Source organism: Puma concolor, chromosome E1, assembly GCF_028749965.1.
Source record: "Puma concolor isolate L17-30 chromosome E1, mPumCon1.1.hap2, whole genome shotgun sequence".
In the NCBI taxonomy this organism is placed as follows: Eukaryota; Metazoa; Chordata; class Mammalia; order Carnivora; family Felidae; genus Puma; species Puma concolor.
In genome coordinates, this window is record NC_141680.1 from 57152354 (window position 1) to 57168168 (window position 15815).

Below are 15815 nucleotides of genomic sequence, written 5' to 3' on the forward strand. Positions count from 1 at the left end.
TCTTGCTGATTGCCGAGTAATACTCCATTGTATATATATACCACATCTTTATCCGTTCATCCATCGATGGACATTTGGGCTCTTTCCATACTTTGGCTATTGCTGATAGGGCTGCTATAAACATGGGGGTGCATGCGTCCCTTCCAAACAGCACACCTGTATCCCTTGGATAAATGCCTAGTAGTGCAATGCTGGGTTGTAGGGTAGGTCTATTTTTAGTTTTTTGAGGAACCTCCATACTGTTTTCCAGAGTGGCTGCACCAGCTTGCATTCCCACAGAAATCTGCTTTTTAAACGAACAGTGCAGCACAAGGTTGGAGAAAGTCTAAGAACCAGCCTCACCACTGTTTTTGTAAGATGCTCTCTCCCTACGCGATCGGGGAGTGGAAGGAGATGAGCCTGGGGCCAGAACGTCCCAAATCATGGGCATTCCAGCCAAGGGCTCTCTCGGATGTGTGGTTTAGCATAATCTTTACAGCAATCCCATGGGGCAGGGATGACCACCCCATGTCACAGGTGAGCAAGTTCTGTGCTCTCTGGACAACTCTGCTGCTCTTTCTAGTTCTAAAAGTACAGTTTCATGACAGGAGGTCAAATGCCACACATAAGCCTTCTGTCCCTCACCACGTGACCTTGGGTGGGCTGTGTTCCTATCCTGGCCTCCAGTTTCCACAAGAGGATAATAAAGCCGGCCCCATCATCTCCGGGGGCTTCTACAGGGGCTATCGAGACACAGGTTAATCACAGGGGGCTTAACTTTGTTGTAACTGGGTTTGATTATGACTCTAACCTTCTGTCACCCAAACTCACTCTTCATACTTTTTTGCTTACATTGCAGAATCAAATCCCGCAGTGTTGATTTTAAAAGAAAAGAAAAAAGGAAGGAAACAGGCTCTCGGAGGGATTCCACGACTGGTTTTCATCGCGAGGGACTGCGTCCGACAGCCCGAGCAGGGGGTTGATGCGGCAGGGTGGGTATGAGGCCGGTTGTAAAAGTGAACAAGCCGGGCCACGGTCTGGATGACTGATCGCGAAAACACAGGCCGTTGCATCAGCGGGCTGGAGTACGGCGGTTTATGGCCAGGGCCCACTTTAGCACAACCACAGCTGCTCTTAAGACCCTCAAATGCACCATCAGTGGTTCTGAACTTGGCATAATGACCGAACTCTGCCTTATCATCAGAGGGGAGGAGAAGAACAGTGTGGAAACCAAAGGGGCTGAAATTTCAGCTGCTGCCAGGCGGCCCGGAGCCCCATCACACTCCCAGAATAGCCGGGCTGGGTTCCCGGCAGCCTCCGGCCGCACCGCAGCGGGGCTTCCGGCAAGGGAGACAGAGTCAAGGCCCCAGCAGCGCGGGGCAGATCAGCGGGGACTGGACGCTGCCCAGAAGCCAGCTTGGCTGGAGCGCCATCCGTGGTGAGTGCGGCGTGTGTGACGCTCCCGTGGCACCCTGGCTTTCTCCCTCACCTCCGGGTCCTGGCTCAGGGTGCCCTCAAATCCCAGGCGGGTGGTGGGGGGGATGGAGGGGGTTTGGGGGCTGCGACTGGGTCTTTTGAATGCCATTGAATGAATTGTGTTGGTGGCTGGCGGGGGCTGGTGAAGGGCTGAGTGGCTCCGAAGGCAGGCTGCCCTGTGTGCAGAGGGGATGTGAGTGACTGTAGGGGCCAGCAGCCACCCGGAGAACAGGGTTGGAGAAGGAAGAAAGGCCTCAAGAGAGAGACACGTGGCCCTGCCATAGGCCAGGCAACTGCTCAGCACAGCATTGCCATGAGGCTGGCTTCTGAAGCGAAGGGACTGTCCCGAGAAGAAAGGGTAGCTGAGAAGAGGCTGGCCGTGCGCTCGATGCCAGGTGCTCTGTGGCCAGTGTCCTTCTCCTGTGCAGGCCTGTCCAGATCCTTCATCTATTTATTCCCTCCCAAAGATTTATTGAAGCTCTACTATGGGCAAGGCACCAAGGGAACAGAGATGGGTCAGATACCCATCTTTCCTTCAAAGAGCTTCTACTTGTAAGATGCGTTCATTACTAAGGCAGAAGAGGGAAGAGCCGTATGAGAGGTGACAAAGGCGCTCTGCAGCATGGCCTGGAGACGGGCAATCCAGTGGCGTTCCAACAAATGGGTTTTAATCCAGGGTTTGGCCTCAGTCTTTAAATCTGTAAAATGGGGGTAATGATATCAGCTCTATTGAACTCATCAAGCTGTAAGGATCAAATATAGAGAGAAGACACTTAAAAGTGGTACAGTGTTCTACAGGAGCAAGCAATTACGAGTACTGCGATATCAGACCACCTAGCTTTTCTCTGAACTTCCTGGCCTGGATTCCTGGCCCAGAGGGAGGCGGGGATCTGAGTACATGGTTCACAACAGCGGCAAGGCCAAGGCTAAACCCTGAGCCTGACCTCTCTCTTCAAGAAGGCAGCCTCACTGAGTTGCTGGCCAGTCAATCCAATATTCTGCTGATATTTACTGCCTTTTTGAATTGTGTGTATAAAGCACTATCCTGGAGCTTTGAATGAAATCAGAAGCCATTCCCCATCATGCCTATCGAGGGTTAGAGAGGCAAGATGTTTATGCAGAAGATATAATGAACAACGCAGAGCAGTGCCAGATTAGCAAATTCAAGTTCGATGGGGAGCTCTAGGGGAGCCATGGGGTGGGGTCACCAGCAAAACATTCTGCGAGGAGCACAGGACTTTGAAGGGGGACTGGTTCAGAGAGACCCAGAGGGGGCATCCCGGACAGACAATGGGGGGCAGCCTGAGTAAAGCCACAGGAAGGCAAGTCCGGAGCTGACCGGACTTGGGAGCTGACCTCTCAGGCCGGAGTGGCCATTTCCTATGGGGGAAAGGAAGGGGATGAGGCTGGCGTCTGGGTTGAGTGCAGGTTGCAGAGGCCTTGAATGCCGAGCGAGCAAGTTTAGTCTTTCACTTCAAGGCAGTGGGAACCAGGGAAGGTGTCAGCAGAGTGCCGGGATGAAGGCAGGGAATGTCCCCCAAAGGACAGGGGTTTGCAGGGTGACTGGAGATGTTGGGGAGTGGTAGGAAGGCTGCAAGTGAGGTCACCAGTTTGGGGCCATTTAGCTGCTAGTAGGTGAAGGATATCCTGTCCCTGAAACGTTCTCAGAGGTGGGGGGCGGGAGACCCTTCCTGAAGGTAAGAGGGAGCTAGATGGGGCACTGCGTATACGTTTCTTTTTTGGTTTCGGAAGGGATTAGTGGGCTGAGGGGCCTGAATCCTTGGGCCTTCTGCTTTGACCCTGGTTCCTGGAGATACTGCCTGTTGACAGCTACTGTCCAGACCTGGGCACTCAGAAAATCCAGTTCTCTTCTCCACTGGGAGTTGGTTAGTGGCCACTGAGCCATGGCTGGAAGGGGGGGGGGGGGTGGCGGTTGGCAGAAGCAGATTTGTGGCCAATGTGGATGGGCCTGGCGTCAGGTGACATTCCAGCAGGCTCTGCCCAAAGCCCACTTCCGGGTACAATTCCAGAGGGATCATCCACGGGCAGCCAGTTGTGGTGAATTAGTGTTTAACTTGCCTGCTCCCAGGACCCTGGCTTCCTACTTCTTAAGGTGCTACCTTGGTACCTGGGTCCTTAAAAACAAACAAACAAACAAACAAACAAACAAACAAAAAAACCCAGGGGGCACCTACTATTTCAAGCACCGTTCCTATAAGCCTAAGAGAAAAGGAGACTTGGCCAGACAGAGTAGCCTGGGCAGGAACCAGTTAATATGGAGCCTGGGAGCAAGGAGAAGTCAAACGCACAATCTGTTTATCAGCCAGCTGTGGGGCACCCAGCCGCCTGGCACAAGAATCCAGGTCCCTACCTGTCAGGGATCCAAGAACCCCACCCCCAGCTCAGTGAGAAACTGTTCTCGCTTCACTGGGGCCAGGCCACGAGACCAAGGGCACTCAACCCCCAGGGACGGGGAGGAGGAAATGACCGCCGAAAATGATTCCGCCAGCTGAAGCTGCATCCAGGACTTGTGCTACCCGTGCAAGCGGGTCTCTCTAGGAAGCACAGCTGACCTCTAGCCTCCCCTGACCACCCGGTGCCCCGAGCCAGGACATGGAATGTAGGGCATTGCTGGCCCCGGGGCGGGGGTGGGGGGGAGACGGACTTTTCCAGAAGGCACTGGGGCTTGCCTGCTTCCCAAGGCCTCCGGCTCTGGGCAGGGAAGGTGCACACTGTTTGCAAGGCCCCTGCTGTGAGGGGAAGGTCTGCAGGGAACCACCCTCCAGGGGCTGCGTCTCAACTCTTGCTGCTACTGTCCTGACCTTAAAACAATGGAGCCACCACCACGTGACAGACTCTGGGCCAGACCCTGGGGACCCAAGATGAGTGAGACATGCCTCCCTCTTGTGAAAGGCACAGTCTAGTGGGGGGGGTGGGGAGGGGGCGGGTGGACAACGGTTAACAAGCTTGATGAAGGTACACTAGGGTCATGATACATCAACGATGCATGATGGGCTGTGCGTAAAGGGGCAAGGCCCAAGGTTCTTTCTGGGGAAGGTGAAGAAAGCTTCACAGAGGGAGCCTGGAGCTGAGCTTTGAGGCAGGGTTGATTTTGTAAAAATTTTGGTCACAGGAAGGACAGGATGTTGGAGGAAGAAGGAAAAGCAGAGGTGAAGGCCCAGAGCATAAGGTTATTCTGATAACCGTAAAACAGAATTGAAAGGTCAGAGATGCAGCTTCTAGAAGAGTTTGGGCCCTCTTAGCGGACAGGACTAAGGTTCAGAGGGGGTGCATCAGGAAAGGAGAGGCTGACCTCTGGACACCTGTGAGAGGCAGGCTGTGCGAGGAACATTCTAGATTGGGCTTCATCTGGATGTTACAGCGAGATGTGGGGGAGGGGTTATCATGCCCATGGAGAGGAAAGTGCAGGCAGGGTGCCAGGGAGATATGGTGACTTGCCCAGGTCACACAGCTGGCAGGTGGCAAAGCTGCTTCTGACCCCCGGGCCTTGTCAGTCCCTCAGACAATTGCCGCCATGGATAAAAGTGGTTCTGATGGCCCAGCAGGAACTCAAGCACTGTATTAGGGGAGGCGGGGAGCTAGACACTCCCCCACAATCCATCAATCCCAGATCTCTTTGAACAGCGGGTGGGCAGTATCCACCAGGGATGGCTTCCCAAAGTGTTATTTTTTGGTGAACACCGGGAGTTCATAAAGGCTTAGATGCCTGTGGGTCATTAAACTGGGTGAAGGGCATATGGGGGGTGGGGTGCAGAGGACCCTGTACCTGGAGTCTTGGAAAGCAAAACTTCCCTTCTAGCCAATGCTGGCTGGTCCTGTCCAGAAGCACCCACCCCCGACCACGTGACTCACGGGGTGGGCAGTGACGGCGGTGGGGGCGGTACTCAAGATCTGGACCTCCCATCTAGCCACCCCACATCCAGCTAGGCCCTGCTCAAGGGACTCAAGCCGAGGGCCCCAGGGATCCTAGAGGCTGAAAGGGCCAGGTCATCTGCCCCAAGGGCCTTGCCTTGTTTTGAAGGCAGATCCTGTTCCAGAGTGAGATGGGGTGAAAAGGGACCCAGCAAACCGCTCTCAGAAAACTGCGATACATTTCCACGACTATCCACTGCTCAAGGCTGGCAGGCCTCTTCCCAAACTCCCATCGGGTGGCCAGGCACCCCATACCCCAACCTTACCCCTGCCTGGGCAGGGAATGAGGTGGGGGTAGACTTGCCTCTTGGGAGAAGCCTCCGTCCCGGAAGGAGTTCCAGAAGCTTGAAAGCAAACTGAGATGTTGGGTTGGATCCACAGCTCACCGGCTTCCAGCCCATTTCCCCAGCCCCGCCCCCCGACTCGCGCTCAGAATTGGCTTTTCACATATGCTAATGAGCAACCCTCCCAGCAAACTGATTTGGGCATTAGCTGTCCTGTTAATGAAAGCTACTGGTCAGAGGCCAGAAGAACTTGCTGGGTCACTCTGGGCTCGTCCTCAGACACTGGAGGGTCGGGGAGACGTGGGGCAGGGGTGGAGTCACGGGAGGGAGACACGGAGTAGTGTACAACTGTGCAGCCGAACGCGCTCTTCCTCTTAATATTTAAAAGGAACGGAAACAATTCAGTGATCACCACACTCCCCAGACCTGCAAGCGAGGGCAAGGCACAGGGACGGAGGCAGGTTCTAGAAAACCAGGGCCCCACCGCCAGCCCCGGCCGCTAAGCAAACATTCCCTCCTGGAGTCGGAAAAGCCGGTGCGCGAGGGGAGGGGCAGGCCTGAGGTTTATCGCTCGGGCAGCTCCCGGTGATTCATGGAGTTTGACTCCTGCTGGTCGTAGATTGAGGCACCCAAACAGCCCCAGAGGTACCCCCTCACCTTTCCCCGCGTCCTACCCCCCCACCTGGCCACCGCCGGACACCCGCTGCCTCCCCTCCCCCCCGCTACCCCTCCTCCCGGGCGCTCCAGGCTGTGCAAACACACCCTGCCGCCCGCCCCGCCACCGGCTGGCTCCGACCGCGCGCTGCTGGCGATCCCCCAGGCAACTCGGCGTCACGAGAACAGCACCCCGGAGACCCGGCGCCCTGCCCTCCCTCCGCGTCCCCTGGGCCCTAGCCAGGCCCAACAACCTCTCCCTTCCCGGTGCGCCGCGGCCCCTCCGGGCCTTCCATGCCGGCTAACTAGGCCCCTCTGGGCGCCCGCGGAGCCCGCAGCCCCAGGGGAAGGCGGCCGGAAAATCTCCTCTTGTTTACTGGGCCAGGGACGTCCCAGACTGGCTTCGCTTCCCCATTTCTGCAGTTCCCTTTCTGCTGATTCCTGGGGCCGGAGGGGAAAGGGTGGCAACCCGCCGATCCACCCCGAGGCAGGGAGTGGGGGGTGGGGCGCGGAGAGGGGCGGAGGGTATTTGAACTCGTGGAAAAGTCCCGAGGGGTGGACTCGGAGTCAGGGCCGATGTGTCCCGGAGCGCAGGGACCGCGGGGGCCGGGTTAAACACTGTACCTCGGGGAACACGACCGTGAAGGCTAATTAGGACAAGTCGGAACAGGGAACGGGGACGCGGGGAGGGGAGCGCGCACTCAGAGTTGGACTGAGTCTGGGGCGATCGCAGGAAATCCAGGCGCAGGGGAGTCGGGCCCAGGGCGACGTTTGCTCACTGTCCCGAGTGGACCTGGGCCCGGCCCACGCAGCAGGGACGCTCGCGGTTGGCCCTCCCACGCACATTTGGTGACCCCGGGGCCGGGGAAGGGCCGCGCGTGGAGGAGGCGGACAGTGGGTGTGTGGTGTGTCCACGTGTTCAAGCTCGGGGAGGGGAGGGGGCGCAGAAGGCGTGACAAAGACGGACTTTGTGTCTGAGTGTGCGCCTCGCTCCAGCCGCGAGCAGCGCGCTGTGCCCGGCGCGTGTGCCTCTCGGGCGAGCCAGGACGAAGGTGACGGAGGCTAGGTGAGACGCACCGAGGTGGCCCCCGCGCCTGGCCGTGTGTGCGCGCTGGGACATGCGGGGCGGGAGAGCCCGCCTGCGAGGTGTGCTGGGCTGCCCCCCAAACCGCTTTCCGGACGGAGAGCCGAGCCCGGAAAGTGAGTGCGCGTGAGTGCGCGCGCCCGCGGGCGGGGGCGTGGCAGTAAACAGCAACAACACTCATTCCAGCTCCGCCAGAAACTCGGTGCTCCCTCCTCGGCCGGAAAGTGCGCCTCGCCGGAGCCTGGAGGTGAGTCGGCTGGGGGAGGGCCGGACGGGCTTTGTTGCTGTGCAAACGGATTGCACGTACCTGGAGCGCTGCGGCCGCCCGATAAGCGCTTGAATGGAGGTGATGTCACGGTGATGCCGGCGCCAGCCCACCCTCGCCCGGAGAAAGGAGCCGAGTGCGGGGAGAGGCCAGCGCTAGAAGGAGACACCGAGCGCGGCCAGCTCAGCCCAGGTCCCGGGGAGAGGCAGGCCCTGCGCCCCGAGCCCCGAGCCCCCCGCCCGGGCCCCGCCACCCCAGGCCAGGACTGCGCCTGGCTCCGCGCCCCACGCCGAGTCCCTCTCCCCCCGCCCGCGCCCGGCTTGGCGCCGGAGGTGGCAGAGTCGGGCGGGCGGTGCGTCCCAGGTAAGGACTCCTGCCTTCCCGCTCCGCCCTCCCCTCCGCCGCCTAGGTCGGGCTGGCTGGCGGTGGGTGCGGGCAGAAGCCCGAGGGCGGAGGACCGGGGGCGGAGGACAGCGCCAACTCCGTTCGGTCGCAGAAACTTTCCAAACCGGAGCCGGCTGGGGGACGGGGGTGGGGGGAAGCCCGGCGCTGTCCCGAACCCCACAATCGGTGCCCCCTCCACTCCGGCCGCCTCTCTGCGTGAGTCCACCGTCAGCAGTGACTTATGGGCCGGCGCCCTCTCCGGTGCCCGTGGATGGGGAGGGCAGGTTTCTGTGGCCAGAGGGAGTCGGTGAGAGAGGCTGGGTCCCTGCTCATTCTGTTCCGAAGGCCGGGGGAGCGCCGGTGTAGACCCCAGGAAGCGGGGAGGGAAATTCTCCGAATCTTCCTGTAGGAAGTTTGCAATCAGACCATCAAAGAGCCTCTACTGTCAGCTTGGCTTCTAGATCCCCGCTCCACTCCCCACCCCCATGGCTTTTCCAGGGCCTTTTGCAGCCGCAGGGGTTGGGTAGCGCCCCTCCATCCACCCGCCAACAGTTCTACACCCCGGAGAAGCCAGTCATCTCAAAGGTCGCGATCTTGATCCTAAAGCACAGGGACCAGAATGTGTCACAATAGGGTTTTGTGCTTCTGGAGGTCCCCACCTTGTGTCTTTCTATGTTTGGGGGGGGGGGGGAATGTTGGGAAGTAGGGCACATTCCAGAGTGGCATTCCAGAGCAGACCCTTGGATTGAAGACTTCCACGTTTCAGAATACTCAGGAAATTTTGTCCCAAAGGCCCACTTGATGGGGAGTCAAGGATGAGATTCCCAGAAGCAACCTCCCTCCCCAACCTGGAGACCCCTGGACCTGAGTAAGATGATATGGCCTAAGTACCTAAGTACCGGACTCCAGAAAGGGGGGAGGGGAGTGGGGAGAAGGGAAGGAGGTGGGAGCACTGTAGGTAGGTCCTAGCGTTTCTCCTGCTGGTCTTCTCAGTGCTGGCAGACGGGGAGGGGGAGTTAGGAGGATGTTCTGTAGTATCCCTGGGTGAGCTTAGGTGCCTTTGAGGGGGCTATCAAAGGTCATGGCATCCTTAAATGTAACCACTGGCTGTGTGTCTTTATCTTACTCTGTATCCTTGAGCCTAGGAGATTCAGACCGGGGCAGTGAGAAGCCCATGGTGCCCTCTTCAGGATGGTCTCCCAGGCCCTACGGGTTCTCAGATTCTGATGTGAATGGTAGGGGGTGAGGAAGGGGCTGTTCCAGAAAGGTGAGAGGGCCTGACCGCCTCTGATCAAGCCAGTCAGGGCCAGCTGGGCCTCTGAACCCACCGGTGCCTTGGAGGCCTCTCTGCTTCCCCCTGGAGAGGGAAAGAGGGAGGAAGGGGATTCTGGAACTGGATTGGGCTGACTCAGACCAGAGCTGGGGGCTGAGTAGCTCAGCTGGGGAAAGGCCGATTTCAGAGGTGATTAAAAATATTTGTATGACTGATTCCAGGGAGGTGAAGCAAAAGGGCCCCTTTGTCCAGAAAATAATCTGAGACTGGGCTATGCTACAGCGGTGGTGTAGGAGAAATTCATGGGGCAGAAAGAAGTCCCCCTCCCCCTCCCGTCCTTGGTCCCACTGAGAATCTTGAAGCAAGGAGATGTGACTCCAGAGTGAAGAAGGCAGGGGAGAAATGGGCACCGAGTCTGTTCAGCGAATGTTTTTTAAATGCCTCCTGTGTTCAAGGCACAGCGCCAGGTGTTGCAAGGAGGCTAAGATAAACAGGTCTTGTCCAGTGCCCTCCCAAACCTTCCAGCCTCGTAGGGGAGACATACACACAGAATTTTAACCATCAAGTCTCAGAAGACAGCCGGGAAGTGCAGGGCTCAGGGACCTGGTGGAGGGAGAGTCTCTAGGCAAAGCTGGGTCCATTTCTAAAAAGTCCTTCCCCCTTCTCCACCATCTAAAAGATGGCATGGGTTGACTGGCTAAATCTGCACTCCTGGAGGTCAAAGGACCAGTGCTGAACTCTTTTGAGCTTCCTGCTCTAAATCTGCTGGCTTCCAGGGATCGCTGCCCTAGGCCTGAGTTGCTGTATTCCTATGTCTACCCTCACCCTTGAATTTCCAGGGGAATCAGAGAAATGGATTGTATCAGGGTGGGAATGGTTTGTTTCATCTGGGGCTGGTAAGTTTCAGGGCACCTGGGCAGTTTGGCCCCAGGATGGGGAGGAGGAGAGGAAACAAGTTCCTGTTTCCTTCTTTGGAAGTTCCCACACTGGCAGTGCTGAGAAGCTAGGAGGCTGCTGGATGCCATCAGGGTAAAGGCATGTACTCCAAAAGCAAGATGGACCCAGAAGAATAAGTGACAGAGGGGTTGCAGAGCTAAATGGGACCGGGCTTGGGGTTTTTTTTTGTAATGATATGGCTGTTATCAGATATGAACTTGTAGCGAATTGGTATCCTTTCCCCTCACCTCCAACCAGTCCTTAGATGTTATTTTGGAAACGATCTCCCAGACCTGTCCATTATGGCTTGTTACCTTTGGCCTTGATCTTTCAACAGGGGTGAACGTGTCCTCAACAAATCGATTGCCTGTGCTTTTTGCCGGATTGAAATTGTAAAGCCCAGCCCTGGTTATGCCTCCTTGGTGCAAAAAAACAACCTTCCGTGGCTCCTCATTGCCTTCAGAAAAATGCCCCAAACTCCTTCCCTGTAGCAGTTCTAGTCTGTCGCTAGCCACCTGCAGTCTCCCTTTACAAACTCAGTTCATACCTGAAGTTGATTAAATACTGAATAAAACACTGTTGAAAGATCTTCTCCATTCTGTCTTTTCTGACCCCTCAGTGCAAGGCTTCCTCCTCTGTGCCTTGTGGCACACCTTTTTCTCCCCAGAGGCAAATTCTGTTGTGGGGCACTTATTTTCTCACACCTTATTATGGCTCATATTTTCTCATACCTTATCTCTCATACTGGATTTTAAAAACCATCAAGTCAGGGACTGTATTTGTTCATCTTCGTAGTTTCCAGAGCTTGGGCTTTGTTCCCCTTCCCTCCCCTGGCCCCTCCCCCCTCAGATGCACAGTAAATATTTTCTGATTTGGAATAATCACCTACCTGTTCTAAATGGGGACCCAGCGCAAGGTGCTGGAGGGGGGAGAAGTGCTTGAAGATGTGCAAATACCTGGGGGCCAAATCGGAGTGGCTTTTCTCAGGGCTCACTTCCACATCTCCAACTTTACCACAAGTTCTGGCTGCTTTGCTGTGAGCTCCAAACGCCCAAGATGGGGTTAAATGCTTAGGAACCCATAGCATGTAATCTGCAAATTATATCCCCTGGAGTGGTTCACTGTTCCTCCTTACCCATGAATCCTCTGCTCTTTCTTTCCGGCACTTGTAAATATGGTTTATGCGTTATTGATTTACGATTACACAAAGTCTCCTACAAAAGCTTATTTAAATGTCGATGCAGGGGAAGGCACGGTGCTTTTGCGTTACAAGTTAAGAGAAACTGAGCTCTGTGACCCTGCAGTTTTTTAGGAACGCAGTAAAGATGTTAGTTTATGAAGAGTTAACGATAGGTGGTATCTGGGGGAAGGAAATAGCAAGTTTAACTGAAAAATGAAGTAGCTCAGAAGGTCGAGATATGGACGGTATTTTCTTTTTTTTTTTTTTTTTTTTTAAAATTTTTTTTTTCAACATTTATTTATTTTTGGGACAGAGAGAGACAGAGCATGAACGGGGGAGGGGCAGAGAGAGAGGGAGACACAGAATTGGAAACAGGCTCCAGGCTCTGAGCCATCAGCCCAGAGCCCGACGCGGGGCTCGAACTCACAGAGCGTGAGATCGCGACCTGGCTGAAGTCGGACGCTTAACCGACTGCGCCACCCAGGCGCCCCATGGACGGTATTTTCAAGGGGCTTGTAGGATATGTATTAAAGGACTTGGAAAATAGATGCGCTTTTATTATGTCAATTTCACTTTATCCATGAGTTTCTGTTTTCGCTGATCCAGTAACAATACTCTTCCACTTCTCAATTAAGGAGAGACGACGTTTCTACTGACTGGGATACAGGACTTTTGTTCACCTGTTAGAAATTGGGTAACAGGGTGGGGGGGGGGCACCTGGCTGCTCAGTTGGTTAAGCATCTGACTCTTGGTTTTGGCTCGGGTCATGGTCTCATGGTTCATGGGATCGAACCACGTCGGACTCTGCTGACAGTGCACAGCCGGCTTGGATATTCTCTCTCCTGCTCTCTCTGACCCTTCCCTGCTCGCTCGCCCACTCTCTAAATAAATAAATAAATAAATAAAAGAGAGGTCAGGTTAACCAGGGATGGTGAAAACATACGGGGGTAGGTATCACCACCCCCAAAGGAGGAAGAAAGGAAGTGGGAAGAGGTGGATCATGCCATTCCCCCACGAGTCACTAGCAGTCATCAGTCATTGTCAGCCCAGGAAAGCTTGGTTGCTGTCTTTCTGGAGGGTTCTATAGGACCCCAGAAGTGAGAGAGGAAGAGGCAGGGTTACAACTAGTTACTTGAACATAACGGGTGATATGATGTGCAGTACCTACGTTTCATAGTATTTTTGAACTTGGCTTTTTTTTTTTTTTTAAGTTTATTTATTTTGAGAGAGAGAGGGAGAGAGAGAGAATCCCAAGCAGGCTCAGCGGTGTCAGTGTGGAGTCTGATGCGGGGCTCGATCCCACGGACCGCGAGATCATGACCTGAGCTGAAATCAAGAGTCAGAGGCTTAACTGACCAAGCCACCCAGGCCCTTGAACTTGGCTTTTTAGAACATTTAGATTCTGTGTTCTCCAGGTAAATGTAAAGTCTCTCTTTGGACAGCTCACTGATTGGATGTTTCTTTTTTTTTTTTTTTAAATTTTTTTTTTTTTTCAACGTTTATTTATTTTTGGGACAGAGAGAGACAGAGCATGAACGGGGGAGGGGCAGAGAGAGAGGGAGACACAGAATCGGAAACAGGCTCCAGGCTCTGAGCCATCAGCCCAGAGCCTGACGCGGGGCTCGAACTCCCGGACCGCGAGATCGTGACCTGGCTGAAGTCGGACGCTTAACCGACTGCGCCACCCAGGCGCCCCTGATTGGATGTTTCATTTCTCAAGAACCTGCCACGTTCTTGACCTCCACTTCACACAGGGAACATCAGCTGTTCTTGAGAGCGGGGGTTTCATTTTCTTTGCTGCTTAGCACTTGGTAGAGCCGCTGTTGGGACTGGTCCGATGCGGAGTACGTAGAGTAATCAGTTACCTTCCTGGTATGAATGAAAGATCTCTTTTTTGCCTTCTAGCTACTGCGCCTTAAAGTCTTCCATGATAGATGAGTTCTTGCATTGCCCTTGTCTGGTTCTTGCTTTTAAAATGTTAATGCCTCGGGGCGTCTGGGTGGCGCAGTCGGTTAAGCGTCCGACTTCAGCCAGGTCACGATCTCGCGGTCCGTGAGTTCGAGCCCCGCGTCAGGCTCTGGGCTGATGGCTCAGAGCCTGGAGCCTGTTTCCGATTCTGTGTCTTCCTTTTTCTCTGCGCCTCCCCCGTTCATGCTCTGTCTCTCTCTGTCCCAAAAATAAATAAACGTTGAAAAAAAAAAATTTAAAAAAATAAAAAAATAAAAAAAAATAAAATGTTAATGCCTCATAGGAGGATTTTTGCATGAAGTCATTAAGTCCCTAGCTGAGAAATTCGTTTATTTTATCCTTGACTCCAGCAAGTGAGCTAGACAAAGAAGTTTGGATTCTGAAGAGGAGAGCTTGCCTGAAAAGTGGGCAGATGAAGGGCAGAAAAGGGAGGTGACAGGGAGGAATCCAAGGGAACTGTCTTCTTCATCTTTTCTGGCCGCAGGCTGCACCCTGTCACGGGTGCTCGTTAAGTACGCGTTGCGTGAATGAGTGCGTGGCAGATTGGCCACGGACGTGGGCGTCACAGGGGCAGAGTTGAGGGGCACGGCATCGGGCCTGTTGAACTCTGGGAGTCTCAGGGCAGAGACAAACTGCTAAATGGGTGGTATGCTTGGTTTTGAACTTGCTCACAAACCCTCACACCAGCTACCAGAGCTCAGGGAATATCCGGATGCTGGATAGGCTAAGGGAACAGGGAACCTGAAAATTCAGTGACACTTTCCTCCTTTTCCATGACGAGGGACAGAGATGACAAATGGGCTTCATCTCACTTGCCTCTCTGGTCAGTCGATATGCCTCCCGGGAGTTCCGTGTCAAGAAGGATTCTGAAGCTCAGGGGACAGTCTCGTCATCAGCTTGCACTGGCTGCCCTGGTTCAGGAGAGGGGAAAGCAAGAGACCTGTGTGTCCGAATCTGGCCGGCCTTGGAGGACTGATTTTACCTTTTCTTGCTCTATCTCTAGGGACCCAGCTGGAGCCTGGCCTGGGAGCCAGGATGGCCATCCCCAAAGCCTTGCTGACATGCCTGGGGCTGCCCCTCTTCCTATGCTCAGGGGCCCAGGCCCAGAATCATGTGCCTCCCGGCTGCAGCCCGGACCTCAATCCCCTGTACTACAACCTGTGTGACCGCTCTGGGGCTTGGGGCATTGTCTTGGAGGCAGTGGCTGGGGCGGGCGTCGTTACCACTTTTGTCCTCACCATCATCCTTGTGGCCAGCCTCCCCTTTGTGCAGGACACCAAGAAGCGGAGCCTCCTGGGGACCCAGGTATTCTTTCTGCTGGGGACCCTGGGCCTCTTCGGCCTCGTCTTTGCCTGCGTGGTGAAGCCGGACTTCTCCACCTGTGCCTCTCGCCGGTTCCTCTTTGGAGTTCTGTTCGCCATCTGCTTCTCCTGCCTAGTGGCTCACGTCTTTGCCCTCAACTTCCTGGCCCGGAAGAACCATGGGCCCCGGGGCTGGGTGATCTTCACCGTGGCCGTGCTGCTGACCCTCGTGGAGGTCATCATCAACACCGAGTGGCTGATTATCACGCTGGTCCGGGGCGGTGGCGAGGGCGGCCCTCCGGGCAACGGCAGCGCTGCCTGGACCACGGCCTCCCCGTGTGCCATCGCCAACATGGACTTTGTCATGGCGCTCATCTACGTCATGCTGTTGCTGCTGTGCGCCTTCACGGGGGCCTGGCCAGCCCTGTGTGGCCGCTTCAAGCGCTGGCGCAAGCACGGGGTTTTCGTGCTGCTCACCACGGCCACCTCCATCGCCATCTGGGTGGTGTGGATTGTCATGTACACTTACGGCAACAAGCAGCACAACAGTCCCACCTGGGACGATCCCACGCTGGCCATTGCTCTTGCCGCCAATGCCTGGGCCTTTGTCCTCTTCTACATCATCCCTGAGGTCTCCCAGGTGACCAAGGCCAGCCCAGAGCAAAGCTACCAGGGGGACATGTACCCGACCCGGGGCGTAGGCTACGAGACCATCCTGAAGGAGCAGAAGGGCCAGAGCATGTTTGTGGAGAACAAGGCCTTTTCCATGGACGAGCCAGCCTCAGGTAAGTGGAGGAATCCCCTCCCCACCTGCCCGTCTTTCCTTCTGCACTGTTTGTGGCAGGACACGGGGCTGGTCTCCTGGGCAGAATGGAAGGTTCTCGGGTTTATCTGTAATTTCCTGCCTGAAACTCCCTGAATTCCAGATTTGAAAAGTTTTTTTTTTTTTTTTTTTTTTCCTGTACTCCTGTAGTTCATGAATGTATTTTCACTCTAAAATTGCAAACACCACGGATAAAACTCCCCTCCCCCACCCAGCTGTCTTCCCAGTTCTACTCCATTCTTTCCTGTTCCGTCTTTAGAACGATAACCACTGAT

At 55.3% G+C, this 15815-nt stretch overlaps 1 protein-coding gene across 7 annotated transcripts in view; it reads left to right on the forward strand.

Moving 5' to 3' along the window:
* The first annotated feature begins 1264 nt into the window (after positions 1-1264).
* The window catches only part of GPRC5C (G protein-coupled receptor class C group 5 member C), a 29305-nt gene continuing 14754 nt past the window's right edge, over positions 1265-15815 (forward strand). For 3 of the 7 annotated variants that reach the window (XR_015244280.1, XM_086687944.1, XM_086687946.1), the window contains exons 1-2: positions 7691-8038; positions 14420-15502. Coding sequence is in view for 6 of the 7 variants with exons in the window: in XM_086687944.1 (XP_086544070.1) it covers positions 7771-8038; positions 14420-15502 (1351 nt within the window). In the remaining variant the exon portion in view is untranslated. Of the gene's footprint in view, positions 1418-6855; positions 7658-7689; positions 8039-8131; positions 8276-14419; positions 15503-15815 lie in introns of those variants that run through there. The other 4 variants (XM_086687949.1, XM_086687947.1, XM_086687945.1 and 1 more) reach the window with 4 other exon arrangements.